The following is a 24,216-nucleotide window of genomic DNA, read 5'->3' as shown; positions in this document are numbered from 1 at the left end:
TAGGCTTGGGCCTGGGTATTTGGAAAAAGCCACTGGATGGTTTTTCAATACCGTCAAAACTATTTATTTGAAGTTTTTCAATAAATGTATATATTTGTAGCTACTTTAAGTTAATACCTGCAGTCAACTTGTACAATACATTTGGAGATAAAGCAGATTGCGTTCTTCATTTCACCTGTCACATTATTGTACATTATGAAGCTTACCGTAGTTCACCAGAACAGTTGAGCCCCATACAAATGTGTTTGTTTGTAAATGTTCTATATCTATCTGTTGTGCAGCACGAGGTGATGAAGTTATTATACTTGTATGAAATTCAGAAGCAAATGTTTGCCGTCAGATATCTTATAATGTCTTTCTGTCAGAAGTCAAAGAGCTCTGGATGAGTTATCTGAACAGTTGCCATTTTTTCCCTGTGCTTCCTACTAGTGTTTTTTTTCTCATCCGCTCTTCTCCCCTCTGCTCGGTGTACACATGCTGCTCTTCCTTAAGAAAAGCATGCATCAAAACTTTGATCATTTGCACAGTTTCTCTCATTCACTTTGGCTTGTAAATATCCATACTCACTGAACATGACATTCAGATGCTACTAGCTATGCTTGTATAACTTTAGGAGCTGGGTTTGCCTGTCTTTGCAATTAGTTTATTTTTGTTTTCGTTCGTTAGCATTTAGCTGTGTGATTTCACTATTATTCCGTGCTAATTTTGTTAGCATTCTGGTGCCTTTTAGCACCCCTTTGTGTGCTATGCCAGTAATACCGTAAATCCCAGGATGAGGGAAGGACGGTATGACAATATGAAAATCTGGATACTGCCCAAACCTAGAAAGAATACTATATGTCCAATGATGTACTGATGCGGAATGTGAAAAATGGCTCAACATACCCCTCTCTCCCCTACAGACAAAATCGGCATTGTAGGCAATCTAACCAATCACAGCCCTCCTTTTACTTGTGTCATTGCACATCGTGCAAATCACAAGCAGAGGTCGACCATTTGTAATCCATTTTAACATTCACTCTGTTGGTAATGCTTACAAATTGGATCATAACTCTAAAAGTAACGGAGATCCCACTCTGAAACTTTGATATGCCTGTAGAGTAGATTATTTTCAACAATATATGGAAAATCTACTAAATCTACATTTTTATATTTTCTATATTCAGGTTTATATTTTTCATTATTCATACATTTATTTCAGAAATGTTATTGAAATCAAAATACTACTCATTACATAACAGGTGGTAAAGCTTCATATGACACCAACATTTGCTTTGTAGCACGTACAGAAGAATCATTAAAGAGGACAAAATGTCAGAAATATTCCAACTTCAATTAATCATTTCTCAATTATGCTTTAAGATACAAATGCCAACTAAATGTCAACAAACCTTCCTCCAAATGACCCTTCTATGGATTCAATTGTGTGAAAAAAATACATAAAATCATGGTCTTTGTTATAGTTTCATGAAGAATCACCCCTTTCACTGATTGGAAGAATCCACACCTGCATTCTTTTTTAATAAAAAAATAATAATTAAAAATGTAACCTTTATTTAACCTAGGCAAGTCAGTTAAGAACAAATTCTTATTTACAATGACGGGCTTCCCCGGCCTACCCCGGCCAAACCCAGACGACACTGGGCCAATTGTTAGCTTTTATTTCTTCTTTCACTATGGTTTCTCCCAGTGGTGTCAGTTCAGCTAAACTTAGGGTATGGCAAAGTGGGGTGTGGTGGGGGTGTTTTTTGAAAGTTGAAGCTCATTTACTGCATTTCTACACAATTGAAAAACGAAAATGCTATTTGGAGAACAGCAAAGACAAACAAAAATGACCCCAGCCATTAATTATCTGTAGAATGGCATATACAATGTCAACCACTACTCAACCTCATTATAACCTCATTATAAATTTACTAATTTACTTGTGGAACGGTGCATACAGTGCAATGTGAAAGTATTCAGACCCATTGACTTCTTCCACATTTTGTTACATTACAGCCTTATTCTAAAATTGATTAAATAAATTAAATAAATCAGCAATCTACACACAATACCCCATAATGACAAAGCAACAACAGGTTTTAGACATTTTAGCCAATGTATTAAAAATAAAAAACATAAATACCTTATTTACATAAATATTCAGGATTGTGTCGAGGCACAAATCTCCAGCATTTCTCTAGCAAATTTCTCCAGCATTGAAGGTCCCCAAGAGCACAGTGGCCTCCATAATTCTTAAATGGAAGAAGTTTGGAACCACCAAGACTCTTCCTAGAGCTGGCCGCCCGGCCAAATTGAGCAATCGGGGGAGAAGGGCCTTGGTCAAGGAGTTCCTCTTTGGAGATGGGAGAACCTTCCAGAAGGACAACCACCTCTGCAGCACTCCACCAATCAGGCCTTTATGGTAGAGTGGCCAGACAGAAGCTACTCCTCAGTAAAAGGCACATGACAGCGCGTTTGGAGTTTGCCAAAAGACATCTAAAGACTCTGACCATGAGAAACAATATTCTCTGGTCTGATGAAAGCAAGATTGAACTCTTAGTCCTGAATGCCAAGCGTCATGTCTGGTGGAAACCTGGCACAATACCTACGGTGAAGCATGGTGGTGGCAGCATCATGCTGTGGGGATGTTTTTCAGTGGCAGGGGCTGGGAGATTAGTCAGGATCAAGGTAAAGATCAACAGAGCAAAGTACAGAGAGATCCTTGATGAAAACCTGCTCCGGAGCGCTCAGGACCTCAGACTGGGGCAAAGATTCCCCTTCCAACAGGACAATGACCCTAAGCACACAGCCAAGACAACGCAGGAGTTGCTTCGGGACAAATCTCTGAATGTCCTTGAGTGGTGCAGCCAGAGTCTGGACTTGATCCCGATCGGACATCTCTGGAGAGAAAATAGCTGTGCAGCAACGCTCCCCATCCAACCCGACAAAGCTTGAGAGGATCTGCAGATAAGAATGGGACAAACTCCCCAAATACAGGAATACCAAGCTTGTAGCGTCATACCCAAGAAGATTCAAGGCTGTAATTGCTCCCAAAGGTGCTTCAACAAAGTACTGTGTAAACGGTACTTATGTAAATGTGATGTTTCAGTTTCAAATTTTTAATACATTAGCAAACATTTCCACAAACCTGTTTTTGCTTTGCAATGATTGGGTATTGTGTGTAGATTGAGGGAAAAAAATGATTTAATCAATTTCAGAAAAAGGTTGTAACTTAACAAAATGTGGAAAAAGTAAAGCGGTCTGAATACCTTCCGAAGGCACTGTACAGTAGATGCATAATATACACTGTTAAGTCACAAAAAGGCCAACTTCAAATGACGACGTTCATAGGCGGCGCATGAGTTTCAGGTTTGGGGAAGCAATTTTTTTCCTTATAAAATAATACCTTTATAATGAAGGATCTAATATCTCATTTGCAGACTAATGTACAGTAGAATAGGCTTCTATTCTTAATGTGATGAGTAGATTGCATAGTCATATTTTAGGCAAAAAATATAACTCAATCACTGTTAGCAAAACAGACAGTTCTGAACAAACAATGCATGCCTGAGTGTGTAGTGATATAGAGTAGGCCTAATCAGAGACATTTCTTCTCCTTTTTTTGCACGGGAAAAATGTGGCCTTTTCTAAGTATTTGTGTTGCAAAAAATGAGATTTCGCCGTGGTACCGGTGCTTTCTTAAATTCCAAGCTACTTTACAACACCGACCTCTACTGGACACCGTACTTACAAATATAGTTAGGATTTTCTACAGACTTTCATCTGATATGAGGCTTCGCAGGCAGAGGTCATGAATCTCGTTTCAGGCATAATATTTAGAAAATGGTTTTATGTGTCACGGCTGTCGAAAGGATCGGACCAAAATGCAGCGTGTTTGTAGTTCCACATCTTTATTTATTCGTGAAACGTAATGCAATACACTAAATACGTGAACTAACAAAAACAACAAACCGTGACGCAGAGATATAATCACATCAAATATAATCACCCACAAAAACAGGTGGGACAAACATCAACTTAAATATGACCTCCAATTAGAGACAATGACGACCAGCTGCCTTTAATTGGAGATCATACCAAACAAAACCAACATAGAAATACAAAATTAGAAACTGAACATAGAAATACAAAACACAGTCATGCCCTGACCTACTCTACCATAGAAAATAACCACTTACTATGGTCAGGACGTGACATTATGTAAAACCACACTTTCTGCAATGTTGTTCAAATAATTTGTTTTATTTAGTATAGTATAAGCTTCTGTCTTAATTAAGTATCCTAACTAATATCATAGATTCAGTTTGAGTTTCTAACGTTTCAGTGTCTAACTTGAAGGCAAAAAAAGTGAAGCATGACGGTCTTTGTTAGGAAGAAATGATCTTCAGAGTTCGCAATGAGCCAGGCAGCTCAAACTGCTGCATATACCCTGACTCTGCTTGCACAGAACGCAATATGATACAATTTCCCTATTTAAAAGAAATTCATGTTAGCAGGCAATATTAACTAAATATGCAGGTTTAAAAATATATACTTGTGTATTGATTTTAAGAAAGGCATTGATGTTTATGGTTAGGTAGACATTGGTGCAATGACAGTGCTTTTTTCGCAAATGCGCTTGTTGAATCATCACCCGTTTGGCAAAGTGGCCTGTGATTCGATGATAAATTAACGGGCACCGCATTGATTATATGCAACGCAGGACAAGCTAGATAAACGAGTAATATCATCAACCATGTGTAGTTAACTGGTGATTATGTTGAGATTGATTGTTTTTTTATAAGATGAGTTTAATGCTAGCTAGCAATTTACCTTAGCTCCTTGCTGCACGCAGTCTCCTCGTGGAGTGCAATGTAATCGGCCATAATCGGTGTCCAAAAATGCAGATTACCGATTGTTATGAAAACTTGAAATCGGCCATTCCGATTAATCGGTTGACCTCTAATAAAGAATATGCTTGCACTCACTGGGGATAAGGCCGAAGCTCTCCGCTGGTGCCAATAAGATTTTTGATTACTAGAGACAGATCAGAGTATGTTTTTCCCACTATTCTATTTTTGACATATTGAGATAGGCCTAGGCCTATTTAATTGCTTTTCACTGACCGTGGGAACTCATCAATCAGCTATTTGCAGCGCGCACTGCACTAATTGTGTGCTTATTTATTTATATATAGGCACAAGTAATTATATAGCAAATTTAATTCAATTTACTTTAGGGGAAGCTTATTTTCCCCAAGCATATTGGACGCGCCGCCTATGCCGACTTCAATGCTAAAGTAACCGGTGCATAAAACAGCTGGTTGCAAGGCTTAAAAGGCTGAGTTCAAATGCCTGCATCAAATTCAAAGCAATCAGTGCACTGTCTGTTCTCTGAGAGAAAGACGCGCAGGCTGGCAGCTTCTCTCCGAGTGATGCTCCACATGGTCCTAAAGCCATCCATTACGCTAAACAGCCGTTGCATTTTAGTCGGGATTGGAATGATTTTAGTCTACTTTTTTGTACCCTACTATTACATTTTTGGTTTTGAACTAGGCCATACTCTGCACTATCCAACTGATGCCCCTGGTTTCTCCCTCTCACCAGGCTTCATAAGCTTGTAAAACTGTTATTTGTTTTGCTGTGTATGCTGTGCAGTGTGTAACTGTGATTTAGAGAGGTCTAAACCACAGTAAATGCACAGCATATACAGCAAGGTAATGGTCATACCATGTATAAAAAATAAAAATAAATAGTATACTATGGTAAAAATACTATAGTATTCACTAACATTTTGCTCACTTTACTGTAATATTCACTGTAGTGTTTTTTCAGATATGACTGTAGTATACTGTAGTATTTACAGTTTACTATGGTTTAAAAAAAACGACTAGTGTTTTTGCAGAGTGTAATATTTACTATATTAATTACTGTGGCGTTTTTGCAGACTAGTATACTGTAGTATTTATTGTTATAGTGTTTTTGTTTGATTATCTTTGACATAGAAGTGGGGGGTTTCTCCTTGTGGAAGCCTGCTGGACAAAAATAGCACATTTTCCATAAACTGTAGGTAGGTAGGTAGGTAGGTAGGTAGGTAGGTAGGTAGGTAGGTAGGTTGGTTGTGAGTGGATAGTTCAGAACTTCAGCTCATTTCTATAACCTGTAGGGAAAATAATACTTGGCATGCAGGTTTCTGAATTATGGGTAGCAAAAATGGGGATATGGGGTAGGGCAGTGGTTCTCAATGTTGGTCCTGGGGACCCAAAGGGTTGCACATTTTTATTTTTGCTCTAGCACTACACAGCTGATTCAAATTATCAACTCATCATGAGGCTTTGATGATTTGAATCAGGTGTGTAGTGCTAGAGCAAAAACAAAAATGTGCAGCCCTTTGGGTTCCTAGGACCAGGATTGAGAACCAGTGGGGTAGGGGTGTATGCAAATTAAGTACTGTAGTAGTATTACTATAGTTAAACTTTTGTGTTATTGCAGACATCACAATAGTGTTATGTACAGTGTTTCTTTTCCGGATAATACTGTAGTATTTACTATAGTATTCTACAGTATACTGCAACATTCTATAGTAAGTAATACACATGATAAAGGAATACTGCAGTATGTAGTATAGTATTCTACAGTATACAACAGAGTTCTGTAGCAGGTACTGTAGTATTCTATAGTAAACTGTAGTATTTTTTCATGTGGGTAGGTCAGATGTGTAGGCCTACAAATGTTGTGTGTGTCATTTTTGCTCACTCACATTTGCATATGTGTGCCTGCATGTTGTAGTATATAAGCTGTGAGACTGTATCCTACTTCAACTCACAAACGTACAATCTACACATACATAACCATATCTATTTGACTTGCATGAACGACAGATACATTACTCATGTCATCGTGGCCCTTCACACTTGTGACTGTGGTCAGAGGCTGCCTTAAGGCCCTATGCCATGAGGACTTTGTTTTTGGAAGATAAGGCCGGGAAGAAGGGAGCGAGGGAGAGATAGAGGCATAGCAGGATGCTTGAAAGAGGTGGCATCGGGTACAGTCAGCTTAATTGAATCAACAGTGTGAGGGTGACATATTTTTCACCACTGTGTAGATCCGTTTGTTGGAAGAACTACATAAGTGGCATAGAACTGTGAATCGGTCATTGAGATGCAATGGCTCAACGTTCTGGGGCTCTGCTGTCCATTTCCTTTTTAACATTTGGGCAATTCCATGACAGGGTGCCCCAAATATATTTATGATGTTTTGTATCTTCCTGAAATGAAATCCATAAAATGGTAGTTTGGGGGAAGGATGTTTGGCATATCTTTTGAAATATGTATCCAAAATAATTATTGAGAACTACAACGAAGATTCTGTAGATGCTACAAAGCCAGTGTTGGTTTCATCTGAAACCTTACCATGTGCTCTAAAATATGAAGTGTTTAGAAAGGAGAATACACCTGATTTATTATGTAAATATCTCAAAAGTAACCTCTTTGATTTTGTTAACTTTTAGACATATTGTTTTAAACAGTAAACTCTACAAGTACATCAAATTGGGTCTCTGCTACTTTTGAAGTTATAATATGTTTTTATGAGCACCACCAACACAGTGAATGGGAAAATGGATTCAAACGGAACTCCCTCTGCTGGTGATTTGCTGAATGCACAATCCTAAAGGAGGGCTTTGATTAGTTAATAGCCTATAAAGTCAATTTATAAAATGGGTCATATCTTCAAAGTACCAGAGAGCCCAATTCCGGAAGATCTAAAACAAAATGGAATTGCCCCGTGATGTGTCTCACGTATGCATAGCACAGTTCAAATTTGATGTGACTAGTTGATTTTTATGTTCTAGAGCCCTGTGTGTTACTAATTTAGGCTTAACAAAGTTGATTTACTGTTTAGTGGATGACCCGCTTCACATTTCTACCCCCCTCTTTTTTAAAATATTTTTTTATTCATATGAATCTAATTATTTTTGACAAAATGAACGATTCACTTTGCCATTGTAGTAGTTGGGATTCAGTTCAATTGCGGTGAATCGAATCATGTGAATCAAAGTAATAATTTGGGAATCGCGAACAGCAATTTTTGGAATAAATATTAGCTGTAGTCTTCCTTTTGGATTATGTAGCTGGAAAACTTGTAGCTGAAGTTGATTTGGGCATTCAATTTATGGGACATTGCAACTCGAGATGCAAGTCAACCTGCAAAGTAAACACTTCTAAGGTAAGATAAATATGACTAAACTAGAAAAGGTACATTTCCTGAAGAAAATGTGTGTGCTTTCTTCAGCTGTCTAAAAATATTTGTATAGTAGTGGGAGATGTGTTAAACGCCCACACCAGTAGAAATTATATTTTTCTAGCCGATGGTCTGAGCTTACCCATGATGTTGCGCAACGATTTACATCAATATGTCATTGTTTTAGTCAAAGTATGATTTGTAGTGACAAATTCGAACTGCCCTTTGTGCAAATCTGTGTGAATGCGGTGTCTTTCCCTATGATATGATGTGCAAATTATTTTCAGCCTACATTTTGTTTCAGGGCAGGGTTTTATTTGAATGTTACTACCCACCAGCATGGCATTGTTTATTAATCAGAAACAGCTGCAAAGTTATTCCTCGTTGCGACTGAGATGAGCCAAACAGCCTTGTGTCCACTTGGTCGCCTGAGCCATGGAGCAAATTAAAATAGGAGGTGCCAGACATTTTTCGTAATCCATTGGATAATTTGTACATTTTCACTTATTTTTTTAGGTAGTCTGTATAAAAATATATATATCTGAACATTTTAATTGCGTGGTATGATAGCATTTTGCAAAGCCACTCCCCCAGTCACCCCAAGATGAATGGTTTTGACCACTAAAGTTTTGCTTCACTGCTTTGATTGGTGTAATGTTAACTAGAAACCAAAAGTGTCTATTCAGATAATGAAAAGGCACCCACGAAGGAAAATTCAAGGAACTTGTCATTTGCGGCATGCATTATCATGAGAAAGTCAATGTAGCCTATCATTTCACTTCCCCTGTGAGAACCATCAGCACGGGCTGACTTGTACCGCAGCTGAAGCTTGCCAGCAGCCTACCTACCAAAGGTTGCACCGTGTCCATTACAATAAAGAAAACATGGATATTAGCTATCTTTCAATAGTTATCCATATTACCGGAGCTTAATCTTATTCTTTCTAACTATTTCTATGGCGTATTTGCGGACACAATTTATGGAAGATGCCAAAACTTTGAAGATAACAATAGATGGCAAAGTCAAAGCCAGGCCATTGGTTTCCATCTGTGGTGAGGTTTTCCCTAAATCAATGCTTATGACAAATCTATCTCCAGAACCAGCCATAGAGCCAGCTGGCTAATCTTTTGAATACGGTATAGTAAAAAAAAAACAGCAACAACAGATAAGGTTAGCAAGATATTGTAGCTAATCTAGACCTCCACAAGTCTGGTTCATCCTTGGGAGCAATTTCCAAACGCTTGAAGGTACCACGTTCATCTGTACAAACAATAGTACCCAAGTAGAAACACCATGGGACCACGCAACCGTCATACCGCTCAGGAAGAAGACACGTTCTGTCTCCTAGAGATGAACGTACTTTGGTGCGAAATGTGAAAATCAATCCCAGAACAACAACAAAGGACTTTGTGAAGATGCTGGAGGAAACAAGTACAAAAGGATCTATATCCACAGTAAAACGAGTCCTATATCAACATAACCTGAAAGGCTGCTCAGCAAGGAAGAAGCCACTGCTCCAAAATCGCCATAGAAAAGCCAGACTACGGTTTGCAACTGCACATGGGGACAAAGATTGTACTTTTTGGAGAAATGTCCTCTGGTCTGATGAAACAAAAATAGAACTGTTTGGCCATAATGACCATCGTTATGTTTGGAGGAAAAAGGGGGAGGCTTGCAAGCTGAATAACACCATCCCAACCGTGAAGCATGGGGGTGGCAGCATCATGTTTTGGGGGTGCTTTGCTGCAGGAGGGACTGGTGCACTTCACAAAATAGATGGCATCATGAGGTAGGAAAATTATGTGGATATATTGAAGCAACATCTCAAGACATCAGTCAGGAAGTTAAAGCTTGGTCGCAAATGGGTCTTCCAAATGGACAATGACCCCAAGCATACGTCCAAAGTTGTGACAAATGGCTTAAGGACAACAAAGTCAAGGTATTGGAGTGGCCATCACAAAGCCCTGACCTCAATCCTGTAGAAAATTTGTGGGCAGAACTGAAAAAGCGTGTGCGAGCAAGGAGGCCTACAAACCTGACTCAGTTACACCAGCTGTCGGGAGGAATGGGCCAAAATTCACCCAATTTATTGTGGGAAGCTTGTGGAAGGCAACCTGAAACGTTTGACCCAAGTTAAACAATTTAAAGGCAATGCTACCAAATACTAATTGAGTGCATGTAAACTTCTGACCCACTGGGAATGTGATGAAAGAGTAAATGTCAGGATTTGTGAAAAACAGAGTTTAAATGTATTTGGCTAAGGTGTATGTTGTCGTGTCTTTGCCATGCCGGATTAAGTGATATGATATTTTATAAAATAATTTCTCTGTAATTAATATTACCTGATTAAACTAATCATGTAAATGTAATTAACTAGAAAGTCGGGGCACCACGGAAGAATGTTTATAGAGCTGTTGTCTGCCGAATAAACTCTTAAAAACCTGGTAATCTTTTAATCAAAAGCAATCAATTATTAATCGTCACCTTATTCAGTCTCATCAGAGCGTCGTAAAATTCTTGGTTATCTTCACTAAAAAGTTGATTCAGCAATACCATTTTTTAAAATTATTTATTTACTAAATAATCACACAGAATTATATATTGACAGGATGGATCATACATTGATTACGAATTGTCATACAAGAAAACGTCCCTAGCTGACGGAACCGATATGACGGCTGGTTACACAAAGGGGGTTGAGTTTGAATGAAAGCGCGGGAAGATTGAGGAACAAAAGGATTGGGTCTCTTGGATCTTTTGAAGCTATGCTATCGTGTACGGCTTAAAGTGGTCCTATGGACAGATACTCTCCGCTGTGGAGCTTTGCAGCTCCTTCAGGATTATCTTTGGTCTCTTTGTTGCTTCTCTGATTAATGCCCTTCTTGCCTGGTCCATGAGTATTCGTGGGCAGCCCTCTCTTGGCAAGTTTGTTGTGGTGCCATATTCTTTCCATTTTTTAATGGTGCTCCGTGGGATGTTCAAAGTTTCGGATATTTTTTTATAACCCAAACCTGATCTGTACTTCTCCACAGCTTTGTCCCTGGCCTGTTTGGAGGGCTCCTTGGTCTTCATAGTGCCGCTTGTTTGCTTGGTGGTGCCGCTTGTTTGCTTGGTGGTGCCGCTTGCTTGCTTGGTGGTGCCGCTTGCTTGCTTGGTGGTGCCGCTTGCTTGGTGGTGTTGCAGACTCTGGGGCCTTTCAGAACAGGTGTATATTTACTGAGATCATGTGACAGTTAAATAAAGTCCACCTGTGTGCAATCTAACTAATTATGTGACTTCTGAAGGTAATTGGTTGCACCAGATCTTATTTAGGGGCTTCAAAGCTAAAGGGGTGAATTCATATGCACTTTACCGTTTTATATTTTTTTTAATTTTTTGAAACAAGTAATTTTTTTTCATTTCACTTCACCAATTTTGCTATTTTGTGTATGTCCGTTACATGAAATCCAAATAAAAATCCATTTAAATTACAAGATGTAATGCAACAAAATAGGAATAATTTTGCAAGGCACTGTACATTTTGTATTGTAGATATGTAGTGGCGTAATAATGTTATATGATGTACTGTTTTATCTTTTGTTTTATGTGTAATGTAAGTGCCTTAATGTGTTTGTACCCCAGGAAGAGTATCTGCTGCCTTGGCATTAGCTATGGGAATCCCTAATAAATACAAAATTTAAGTGCATTCAGATGACATGTCTTTTTTCCACTGCCCCTGTTCCTGCCCATTTGATAATAGGCCATTCTAACTCGAAAGACAAGATTCAATTGAGAATAGTCTGATGGGTGAAAGTATGATCACTTGGTGAGAGAACAGCTGTGCAGCCTGGGGCAAGGAACAGAGCTCAAGCTTTTCTACTTTCTCAAATCATCAATAGCAAAATGCAGCCCATATATTTTTAGATTTTTAAGACATTTTAAGGTTTTTATGATTCACAACTAAAGTTGCCAAATAACTCTAAATCTAGCATATAGGAACTCACTTCATATGCAGACTCGCTCCGTAATGGGAAAAATATCCTTTCTATTTCAGTCAGCTAAGTTCAATTATGTTCTTCATACTATAAAATAAAAATAATGGCCAGGCACTTATAAGCATATCTTGTCAGCTAAATTAACAAGCCTACAGCCTATGGCATGGAGCATAGCCAGATAACTAACATACAGTAGGCCAACTCGTATTCTGTTCTTCTGAAATCCATTTTCTTCATATCATAATGTTTCTTTAGACCTGACTAAAATAAATAATGGATTTATTGTGATGGTGTATATTAAATTGATTTATTACACTTTTTTAAATATAGATGTTCCAAAGGCACGTATCAGCGGCTTGTATGCGTGGAGGCCTGGAGATGCTAAATGTGTTTATGTTAAATAAAGGTTAATTACCTTCTGACCGGCAATCTTTTGCATGACAATAACCGGCTGACAACATTTCAGGACTGCCATAGCCCTAGGTCCTTAAATTGTGACTAGTTTCAGGAAACTAGGCGTATGTTGCGCATCACTAATTCACAGGAGAGCCATTTCAACGTAAACGTTTAATTATTTTATCAAAATGCGTTTTTTGGCAAAAATTGCATCTGGAACATGTGAACTTTCATGTGCCTTAATAACAAACTTGTTTTTTTTACTTTTTATTTTTTTATTTCACCTTTATTTAACCAGGTAGGCCAGTTGAGAGCAAGTTCTCATTTACATCTGCGACCTAGCCAAGATGAAGCAAAAGCAGTGCGACAAAAACAACAACGCAGAGTTACACATGGTATAAAGAAACGTACAGTCAATAACACAATAGAAAAATCTGTATACAGTGTGCAATTGAAGTAAGGAGGTAAAGCAATAAATAGGCCATAGTGGCGAAGTAATTACAATTTAGAAATTAACACTGGAATGATAATGTGCAGATGAGGATGTGCAAGTAGAAATACTGGTGTGCAAAAGAGCAGAAAAAGAAAAACAAATATGGGATGAGGTAGATAGTTGATTGGATGGGCTATTTACAGATGGGCTGTGGACAGCTGCAGCGATCGGTAAGCTGCTCTGACAGCTGATGCTTAAAGTTAGTGAGGGAGATATAAGTCTCCAACTTCAGGGATTTTTGCAATTCGTTCCAGTCATTGGCAGCAGAGAACTGGAAAGAAAGGCGGCCAAAGGGGGTGTTGACTTTGGGGATGACCAGTGAAATATTCCTGACGGAGCGCGTGCTATGGGTGGGTGTTGCTATGGTGACCAGTGAGCTGAGATAAGGCGTAGCTTTACCTAGCAAAGACTTATAGATGACCTGGAGCCAGTGGGTTTGGCGACTAATATGTAGAGAGGGCCAGCCAATGAGAGCGTACAGGTTGCAGTGGTGGGTGGTATATGGGGCTTTGGCGACAAAACGGATGGCACTGTGATAGACTGCATCCAATTTTCTGAGTAGAGTGTTGGAGGCTATTTTGTAAGTGACATCGATGAAGTACAGGATCGGTAGGATAGTCAGTTTTAAGTGGGTATGTTTGGCAGCATGAGTGAAGGAGGTATTGTTGCGAAATAGGAAGCCGAATCTAGATTTAATTTTGGATTGGAGATGCTTAATATGAGTCTGGAAGGAGAGTTTACAGTCTAGCCAGACACCTAGGTATTTATAGTTGTCCACATATTCTAAGTCAGAACCGCCCAGAGTAGTGATGCTAGTCGGGCGGTGAGTGCGGGCAGCGATCGGTAGAAGAGCATGCATTTCATATTACTAGCATTTAAGAGCAGTTGGAGGCCACGGAAGGAGTGTTGTATGGCATTGAAGCTTGTTTGGAGGTTTGTTAACACAGTGTCCAAAGAAGGGCCAGATGTATAAAGAATGGTGTCGTCTGCGTAGAGGTGGATCAAAGAGTCACCCGCAGCAAGAGCGACATCATTGATATATACAGAGAAAAGAGTCAGCCTGAGAATTGAACCCTGTGGCACACCCATAGAGACTGCTAGTGGTCCGGACAACAGGCCCTCCGATTTGACACACTGAGCTCTGTCTGAGAAGTAGTTAGTGAACCAGACGAGGTAGGCATTAGAGAAACCAAGGCTGTTGAGTGTGCCGATCAGAATACTGTGATTGACAGAGTTGAAAGCCTTGGCCAGGTCGATGAAGACGGCTGCACAGTACTGTCTTTTATCGACGGCGGTTATGATATTGTTTAGGACCTTGAGCATGGCTGAGGTGCACCCGTGACCAGCTCGGAAACCGGATTGCATAGCGGAGAAGGTACGGTGGGATTCGAAATGGTTGGTGATCTGCTTGTTCACTTGGCTTAAGAATACTTTAGAAAGGAAGGGCAAGATGGATATACAGTTGAAGTCAGAAGTTTACATACACCTTAGCCAAATACATTTAAACTCAGTTTTTCACAATTCCTGACATTTAATCCTTGTTAAAAATCCCTGTTTTGGACTAGTTAGGATCACTGCTTTATTTGAAGAATGTGAAATGTTAGAATAATAGTAGAGAGAATGATTTATTTCAGCTTTTATTTCTTTCATCACATTCCCAGTGTGTCAGAAGTTTACATACACTCAAATAGTATTTGGTAGCATTGCGTTTAAATTGTTTAACTTGGGTCAAACTTTTCGGGTAGACTTCCACAACCTTCCCCCTATAAGTTGGGTGAATTTTGGCCCATTCCTCCTGACAGAGCTGGTGTAACTGAGTCAGGTTTGTAGGCCTCCTTGCTCACACACGCCTTTTCAGTTCTGCCCACAAATTTTCTATAGGATTGAGCTCGGGGCTTTGTGATGGCCACTCCAATGCCTTGACTTTGTTGTCTTTAAGCCATTTTGCCACAACTTTGGAAGTATGCTTGGGGTCATTGTCCATTTGGAAGACACATTTGCGACCAAGCTTTAGCTTCCTGATTGATGTCTTGAGATGTTGCTTCAATATATCCACATCATTTTCTTTCCTCATGGTGCCATCTATTTTGTGAAGTGCACCAGTCTCTCCTGCAGCAAAGCACCCCCACAACATGATGCTGCCACCCCCGTGCTTCACGGTTGGGATGGTGTTCTTCGTCTTGCAAGCCTCCCCCTTTTTCCTCCAAACATGACAATGGCCATTATGGCCAAACAATTCTATTTTTGTATTATCAGACCAGAGGACATTTCTCCAAAAAGTACAATCTTCGTCCCCATGTGCAGTTGCAAACCGTAGTCTGGCTTTTTTATGGCGGTTTTGGAGCAGTGACTTCTTCCTTGCTGAGCGGCCTTTCAGGTTATGTTGATATAGGACTCGTTTTATTGTGGATATATATACTTTTGTGCCTTTTTCCTCCAGCATCTTCACAAGGTCCTTTGTTGTTGTTCTGGGATTGATTTGCACTTTCGCACCAAAGTACATTAATCTCTAGGAGACAGAATGTGTCTCCTTCCTGAGAGGTATGATGGCTGCGTGGTCCCATGGTGTTTATACTTGCGTACTATTGTTTGTACAGATGAACGTGGTACCTTATGGCGTTTGGAAATTGCTCCCAAGGATCAACCAGACTTGTGGAGGTCTACAATTTTTCTGAGGTCTTGGCTGATTTCTTTTGATTTTCCCATGCTGTCAAGCAAAGAGGCATTGAGTTTGAAGGTAGGCCTTGAAATACATCCACAGGTACACCTCCAATGGACTCAAATGATGTCAATTAGCCTATCAGAAGCTTCTAAAGTCATGACATCATTTTCTGGAATTTTCCATGCTGTTTTAAAGCACATTCAACTTATTGTATGTAAACTTATGAACCACTGGAATTCTGATACAGTGAATTATAATTGAAATAATCTGTCTGTAAACAATTGTTCGAAAAATTACTTGTGTCATGCACAAAGTAGATGTCCTAACCGACTTGCCAAAACTATAGTTTGTTAGGAAGAACTTTGTGGAGTGGTTGAAAAACGGGTTTTAATAATGACTCCAACCTAAGTGTATGTAAACTTCTGACTTCAACTGTAGATGGGGGGCAATCAATTCACAGATGGTGTCCAGGGCACAGCTTGGAGCTGAGGTGGGTCTATAACAAGCAGCAACATTGATGGACTTATTCCTGGAGAGATGGATTTTTAACAGTAGAAGCTCTAACTGTTTGGGCATAGACCTGGATTGTATGACAGAACTCTCCAGGCTATCTCTGTTGTAGATTGCAACTCCGCTCCCTTTACCAGTTCTATCTTGACGGAAAATGTTGTAATTGGGGATTTAAATTTCAGATTTTTTGTTGGCCTTAAACCAGGATTCAGACACAGCTAGGACATCAGGGTTGGCAGAGTGTGCTAAAGCAGTGAAAAAAGCAAACTTAGGGAGGAGGCTTCTGATCTTGACATGCATGAACCCAAGGCTTTTACGGTTACAGAAGTCAACAATTGAGAGCGCCCGGAGACATGCAGTGCCTGGATTAACCTCTACATCACTAGAGGAACAGAGGAGGAGTAGGATGAGGGTACGGCTACAGGCTATAAGAACTGGTCGTCTAGTGCTTTGGGAACAGAGAATAAAAGGAGAAGATTTCTGGGCGTGGTAGGATAGATTCAGGGCATAATGTACAGAGAAGGGTATGGTGGGGTGCGAGTACAGTGGAGGTAAACCTAGGCATTGAGTGACAATGAGAGAGGTTGCATCTCTGGAGGCGCTAGTTAAGTTGGGTGTGGTCTCCACATGTGTGTGGGGTGGGACAAAGGAGCTATCTGAGGCATGTTGAGCAGGACTAGGGGCTCCTTAGTAAAATAAAACAATGAGAGCTACCCTAAACTACAGTATACAAGGCATATTGACATTAGAGAGAGCATAAAGCAATCACAGGTGTTGATTGGGAGAGCTAAGACAACAACGGGTAAGACAACAACGGGAAAACAACTAAGACCACAACAATGGGTAAATAGCGATGAATGGGCAGAGAGGGTCCAATGAGCAGCAATAGATGAAGCAGGGAGCTGTTCGGTCATCGTTACTACGCTAGGCGAGCGGGAGTTCAGAAAGCTAGCGTGCCGGGGCTAGCAGATGGGTCTTCACCGACATCCACAACGCAGAGGCCGGTTGAGAGCACATCAGCCCGAATTACGTCAGCAGACCAGCAGACCAGTCATGATGGATCGGCGGGGCTCCGTGTCGACAATGGGTCCTGGCCAATTGGCAAGAGAGGTATTGTAGTTGGTGTACTTTGTTTGCTAGCCAGGAGATGGGCCTAGCTCGAGTATAGCTCGAGGCTAACTGGTGCTTGCTTCCAGACAAGGGAGTTAGCCACAATAGCCACTCGGTAGCAGCTAGCTAGCTGCGATGATGTGGTGTGATGGTGCAGAGCTTGTGGTAGGAATCCGGTAATGTAGTTGGAAAAAAGCGGTCCGATATGCTCAGGGCGGATATCACGCTGTACAGACTGGCAGGTATTATCCGGGCTATCCAGGCTGAAGCGGCTGGTGTCTGAGCTAAAGGTAAAGTGCTAGCAGTGACTAAATAGCTAGTAGCTAATTAGCTGGCTATCTTCTGATGGCTTGCTTCTGATGGAGGTTCCAGTTATAAGGTCTAAAAAATAGGAGATCCGTACCACATTGGGTGAGGCGGGTTGCAGGAAGGTATATTTAATCGGAAAATGGGAAAAAAGGGTTTGAAATATATTGAAATGTATACAGAATAAAATGGAAAAAAACAGAATATTTACACGGGACAAAAACAAACATGTCTTACTGCTACGCCATCTTGGATGTAGATGATTGTATGCCATCTATAAATACGAATACAGTTGTTAAATTATGAGCCTAGTTGGTTTCGCCACCGAAAAAGACAGTAACCTTCCCCGCTAGCCATGGTTTGCTGAGATAATGAGTGGCCTGGACATGCCGAGAGATGAGTTCGGATTGGTCTGCCATGTAGTACGCTTCTGTCTATAACATGAACTGGTCAGTATGTGTAGGTAATCCTTTATAACACTGCTTTTTAAAAAAATATATCACATTGTAGAACTGCATAAGTGTTGTTCTCCAATTTCTGGAGGACCGAGTTTTGAAATCAGTGGAATTAGAATATGATAGCTAAGGAGATGGACAAAATTCAGGGTTTGAATGCAAATATGCAGATGAAGTCAGAAAGAGAACACACAGAATGCTGTTGTATAAAACACCTGTTTCTGGATTACATCTTCAAACTAAGGGCAACCATGTCCTCCGTGACAAATAGGGAGAAGCGTCCATCCATGTAAGATAGTGTAGCTATCTACATTTTCAGATATTACGTTTCGAATTTTGTCAGAAAGTTGTTTTTATTTCAAGTTAAAGTGTACTTTTATCTAGCTAGCTAACGTTACGTGTATGATCTGTGTAGGAATATTATTCGTATCTCAGAGCCATTTGCATTGCTAGTTATAGCCTAATGTTAGCTAGCTAATTTCTTAAAATCAATCCCATATACTATGTTATTACAAAAAAGGTTTTAAATTCTCTGGTAATGCCAATACGGAATACTATCAAATGCTTCTCAAAGATGCCCTCTGGTGGTCAAACTAGCAATAACTTGCAGTAACAGAAAAAATGGCTGAGAGTTAAATGACGTGCCACAGAATGCTTCGGCAGCACGCAAGGTGTGCCGTAGTATGACACAACTTTTAAAGGAGGAACCACTGTACGTCTCTTTTCAACACACTAACCCAATAGGCTACATGTAAATCTACATTGCAAATATGAGATTTGAACTCTTGTCACAATCTGCAACAATTACATGGACTAGGCACTTGTAGTAGGCACATGGACTAGGCACTTTACACACTTTACACAGAGAGCAAGTCAAATACACATAATAGCCTAGTTGCTTTGATGATCAGAACGTGCTGTTGGTATGTTAAGGGCGCTTCCATGAACAATTGTTGGAGCACGTCCAACTAAATCTACGATTTTAATTGGCTGCAGAAGTTGTGCCAGGATGTAATCACTGCCACCTGGTGAGGTTAGCAAAGGGCTAATGTGTGTCATGTTATCTGATGGGACCTTCTACAATTTCGCTTTCTGTCACATGCAAGTAAATCAAAAATGTTTAATTGTCTGATATGCATTTTGTGTGTGAGAACCTGTTTAGCTTTAAATGCTTGCTTATGTTCACGTGTAGCAGAAAGTAATGAACCACAACTTGAAACAAGACAGTAATAGTAACAGTTGGTCAGAGCACTTTACGTTGTATGGGGAGGGGAACTTATCTTACCCACTGCCAATGTGTAGCAGCACCCACTTTTTCTTCTTTAGGCTTTACTCAAAGATAAGTTCAGTTTCTAACACTGTCCAAAACTGACAATGTTTGTTCTCTGTGTGTCCTATTCTAGTGCTGGATCAACTCCTGGAGGAGCTGCAGCGCTTCCTCCTGATCCTGGATCGGGAAAACCTGAGTGGGAATGCCACTGTGCAGAAAGGCCTGCTGTCTGACCTGCTGCAGTCCTACAGATGCTCCAACGGTATGTGTAACCAGTGGAAATCTGACATGGCCCAGCAAACATGCCCACATTGGCGTGAGGTGGGCCCAAAGCGGGCAAATATATTGGCCCCATGTAGGTTTCCCACATTGGGCCGATGCGCCTTGCTCATCGGCTCCACATTGGCCCCAAGGTAGGTGAACCCAAGAAAAGCCATAACTTTGCCTAAAATAATTATACTCTTTAGATTGACTGCCCTTATTGGGCCCCAATATCAGCTCATGGTACTGAACATATCGGGCTCCCGAGTGGCGCAGCGGTCTAAGGCACTGCATCTCAGTGCTAGAGGCGTCTCTACAAACCCTGGTTCAATTCCAGGCTGTATCACAACCAGCTGTGATTGGGAGTCCCATAGGGCGGCGCACAATTGGCCCAGCGTCGTCTGGGTTAGGGTTTGGCTGGGGTAGGCAGGCATTTTAAATAAGAATGTGTTCTTAACTGACTTGCCTAGTTCAATAAAGGTTAAATAATGTATGTATTGTATGTATGTATTGCCCACCAGGCACGTGCACAGATAGGGTTATACCTGTGCCGAGCACATGCCCCTTTGCCCTCCCACTCACCAAGTGCCCCTTTGGGTGATGGTATAATTTTTGTTGTTGTGTACTGTTTTTGTCATTGTTCTAAACCCACTGCCCCTGAGATGTTGTGATGTCGTCAAGTTCGCCACCCCTTACCCTGTCCGTTGGTTAGCCCTGTACAGAGCTCACGTGCGCCCGAGTTGCCTTTTTCCCAGTCCGCCCTGTACAGAGATTGTGTGGGCCGGGTTTCCAAACATGCATGGCCTGAGATCTGGTCACTGGTCATGTGTGTAGCGAGCTACCCAGTTTAAATATCAACAGTAGGCTACTGCCACAGCAGCATAACATTTGATTAACACTTGATTTACATCATCATCAATATTCGGTCTGGTTTGCAGCAGCATTTCATTTATTTCCTTATAGAATCATAGCTGCGGAAAGCCTGCTGAATTTAAATACATTTGCCAAAGTTATAGAATTACTGCTGTCAGTTCAGAAAGAAATTGAATAATTCTACACCATGAGTAGAGGCGGCAGGGGCGGCAGGTAGCCTAGTGGTTAGAGCGTTGGACTAGTAACTGAAAGGTTGCAAGATCGAATCCCTGAGCTGACAAGGTACAAATCTGTCGTTCTGCCCCTGAACAAGGCAGTTAACCCACTGTTCCTAGGCCGTCATCGAAAATAAGAATTTGTTCTTAACTGACATGCCTAGTTAAATAAAGGTTAAAAAATATATAATTTTGCCACAGAGGATCAATAGCTTCTTTTAAAACATTGCCTAGCTGTCGATTGTGTGTAACCCAATAACAAAGGACAGCCTACAGTGGGGAATGCACTGTTAATCTGTCAGTGAAGAGCATGCAGACAAAACAATATTTCTAATATAATCGCGTGCAAATGGCTCCTGCTGAAAAAAGAAGACAGTAATCTGTGTGCTATCAACATCCAATTGCAAAGTAGGCTAAAACAATAGAGAGATAGGCTTTTGGCACTACTTTGTAAAACAATGTTTGCTCACAATTTATTTTATTTATTTTTTATTTAACCTTTATTTAACTAGACAAGTCAGTTAAGACCAAATTCTTATTTACAATGACGGCCTACCAGAAGGCAAAAGGCCTCCTGTGGGGACAGGGGCTGGGATAAAAAAAATTATAATATAAAAAATATATAGGACAAAACACACATCACGACAAGAGAGACACCATAACACTACATAAAGAAAGACCTAAGACAACAGCATGGCAGCAACACATGAAAACACAGCATGGTAGCAACTAGGGATGCAACGGTACAGTGGGTCCACGGTTCGGTATGTATCACGGTTTGTGGGTCACGGTAACGGTACGTTTCGGTATCTTTATATTTAAGAAAAAAATAAAAACATCTCCCTTTAAACAATGAACTCTTTATTTTGCCTATAGACAAATAAAAGTTTAAATAAACATGGTACATACTTGTATAGGAAATATTAAATGTAAAAATAACTTGAATTGCAACATCAAGTTGGTACCTTATATGAGATATCTATTCCTTTATGTTGAGCTTCTTCTTTAAAAAGATAAACATGTCAACATACTCTGAAGCAAGACGAGAACGGCTTGCACTGACATTGTCCCCTGCAGTGGAGAAAACTCTCTCACTTGCAACAGAGGTTCCCGGGACACTGAGGCACTGTTGTGCAAGTTTTGCAACATGGGGGAACTTTGACTGGTTTGTTTTCCACCACACAAAAGGATCAGTATCCACATGAAGGCAATCTGCTACCTTGTATGAGGTGACCTCCTCAATCATTTTGGAAAAGGGCTTGTCTGCTCCTCTGTTTTAAAAACTCCCCAAATAACTGACACGGCAGTCCTCTTTTGAGGAGGGGATAATGAGGATGGATTTTCTTCCTCTGTGGATGGCCCTGCTTGTACGGCTTGAAACTGCAAGAAAAATGGCAAACGTATTATTATTAAGTGTAAGTGACACTTATCTCATTAAAAAAGCATATCTCATCACATTTTAACGCACATGATAAAAAGAATATCATGAAAAATAATTCAAAAATTGGTAATACCTGATGTTCCTGCTCCACAATTTCTTTGATGAAATCCTTGTAGACTCTGTCACAGCAGGGTGGCAGGGATTTAAACCTTGGATCAAGGGCTGTAGCTCTGTGAAGGTAGTCTAGAAGATCCCTGTCTGTGTATCTTCTCTCCAAGTCCTGAATGATGGCTGCCATGGCCTCCCTGATGGTTGCACTGTCCTCAGGACCTGGTGCCATGGATTTGAGAATCATTGTCTTTAGAGGGAGAATCATTGATGAGGTGGGACTTGTATCACTGCTCATGAGAGTTGTCATTATTTTCAGGGGGTTGGGTAGCTGAATGAGTTCTTCTGCCAGCTTCAGTTCACTGTCAATCAGCATGGCTATGTCTTTAACGGACTTCTTCACAGCCTTGTCCAATACTGCAGAGTAGATGGCCGGTTGCTGATCCACATGACGTTCCAGCATGTCATGTATGGTATTCCAATGGGTTGTGACATCATGGATTAATTTGTGCTTTGGTATATCTAGCATCTCTTGCGTGACTGTCAACTTGGTGAGCAGTGGTGCTTTGTGAAAAAAAGTTACCAGTTTTTCTGACCTTCCCCAGGAGGCGGGACACTGCCTTGAGAGCGACTGCCCTCTTGGCTGTGAGGTTCAGGATGTGTGCAAAACATCCAATGTGGGGCCCAAACCCATCAGCTTCATGGATGGCATTCACAATGTTTTGTGCGTAATCTGTAATGGGTCAGATTGTGATATTTGGCCTCTAGCTTCCACTCAGTCACATCATTCATTAATTCTAGGGCTAAGTGTGTGCTTGTATGACTCTCATACAGGGGACGAGTTTGCAACACGTAGCTCTTCATCTCTCAATCCAGTACCAAGTTAACCGTCACAGTGAGGTAGCTTTGAGTTGCTCTGGAGGTCCAACTATCAGTGGAGAGAGTTAGATAGGGTGCCTGTCAATTAGTTTTCAATTTCTCTCTGTGATGTTTCATAGAGTTTGGGAATTACTTTGCTGCTGAAATGTGTGCGTGAGGGGACATTGTAACGCGGTTCAATTTTTTTCATCAGGTGACGAAATCCCGAGTCAGTAACCACCGACTTCTTTGGCTATGAATAATCCCACTGCTTTGGTTATTTCTGTATGATTTTATGAATTTGTCGCAAATTGTTGCTAGAAGGCAATAGCGAGAGATTGTTATGTTTTCGCTAACGAGTGGACTCTCCTTGCTCCAGCTCCACCTGCAAGGGATGCGGCCGGGTGATGGCGCCGTAAATTACACATCATGTTAGAAGTGTTTCCACTCGAGTAGCCGACAGTGGCAAAGTAATGCTTGCAGACTGTACTTTGTTTGTTACGGTCTTCTTACCCTCGCCTCTTCAAATTTGCTTCTCTCTGTCTCGCTAGCACTCGCCATTGTCACGTTGGAGCTGAGAGAATATTTGTTTTTAGTTTCCCCTCTCTTTATGGGGCCCCTTTAGGAAGGTTTCCTACTGAGATGTCATTGCAAATCGTCCATTGGCTGTTTAACCTGTTAGGGCTAGGGGGCAGCATTGACACGGCTGGATAAAAAACATACCCGATTTAATCTGGTTACCACTCCTACTCAGTAACTAGAATATGCATATACTTATTACATATGGATAGAAAACACCCTAAATTTTCTAAAACTGTTTGAATGGTGTCTGTGAGTATAACAGAACTCAAATGGCAGGTCAAAACCTGAGAGATTCCTTTACAGGAAGTGGCCTGTCTGACCATTTGTTGAACTTCTTTTCCATCTCTATCATTTACTAAGGATCTCTGCTCTAACGTGACACTTCCCACGTCTTCCATAGGCTCTCAGAGCCCGGGAAAAAACAGAATGTCGTCATTCCAGCCCCAGGCTGAAACACATTATCGCCTTTCTCAAGTGGCCCATCAAGAGACACTAGCTTATGCGCGTGACCCCGACCGCCCCCGCCTTTGGGATTTT

The 24,216-nt window shown here is 40.7% G+C and overlaps 1 protein-coding gene across 2 annotated transcripts in view; it reads left to right on the top strand.

The window, feature by feature from the left end:
• Positions 1–24,216, top strand: part of afap1l2 (actin filament associated protein 1-like 2) — a 173,941-nt gene that overhangs the window by 4,972 nt on the left and 144,753 nt on the right. For both annotated transcript variants that reach the window (XM_045702610.1, XM_014159299.2), the window contains exon 2: positions 19,535–19,663. In XM_045702610.1, coding sequence (XP_045558566.1) covers positions 19,535–19,663 — 129 coding nt within the window. The remainder of the gene's footprint in view (positions 1–19,534; positions 19,664–24,216) is intronic.

Source organism: Salmo salar, chromosome ssa19, assembly GCF_905237065.1.
Source record: "Salmo salar chromosome ssa19, Ssal_v3.1, whole genome shotgun sequence".
Lineage (NCBI taxonomy): Eukaryota > Metazoa > Chordata > Actinopteri > Salmoniformes > Salmonidae > Salmo > Salmo salar.
This window is presented reverse-complemented; position numbering and strand designations above follow the sequence as displayed.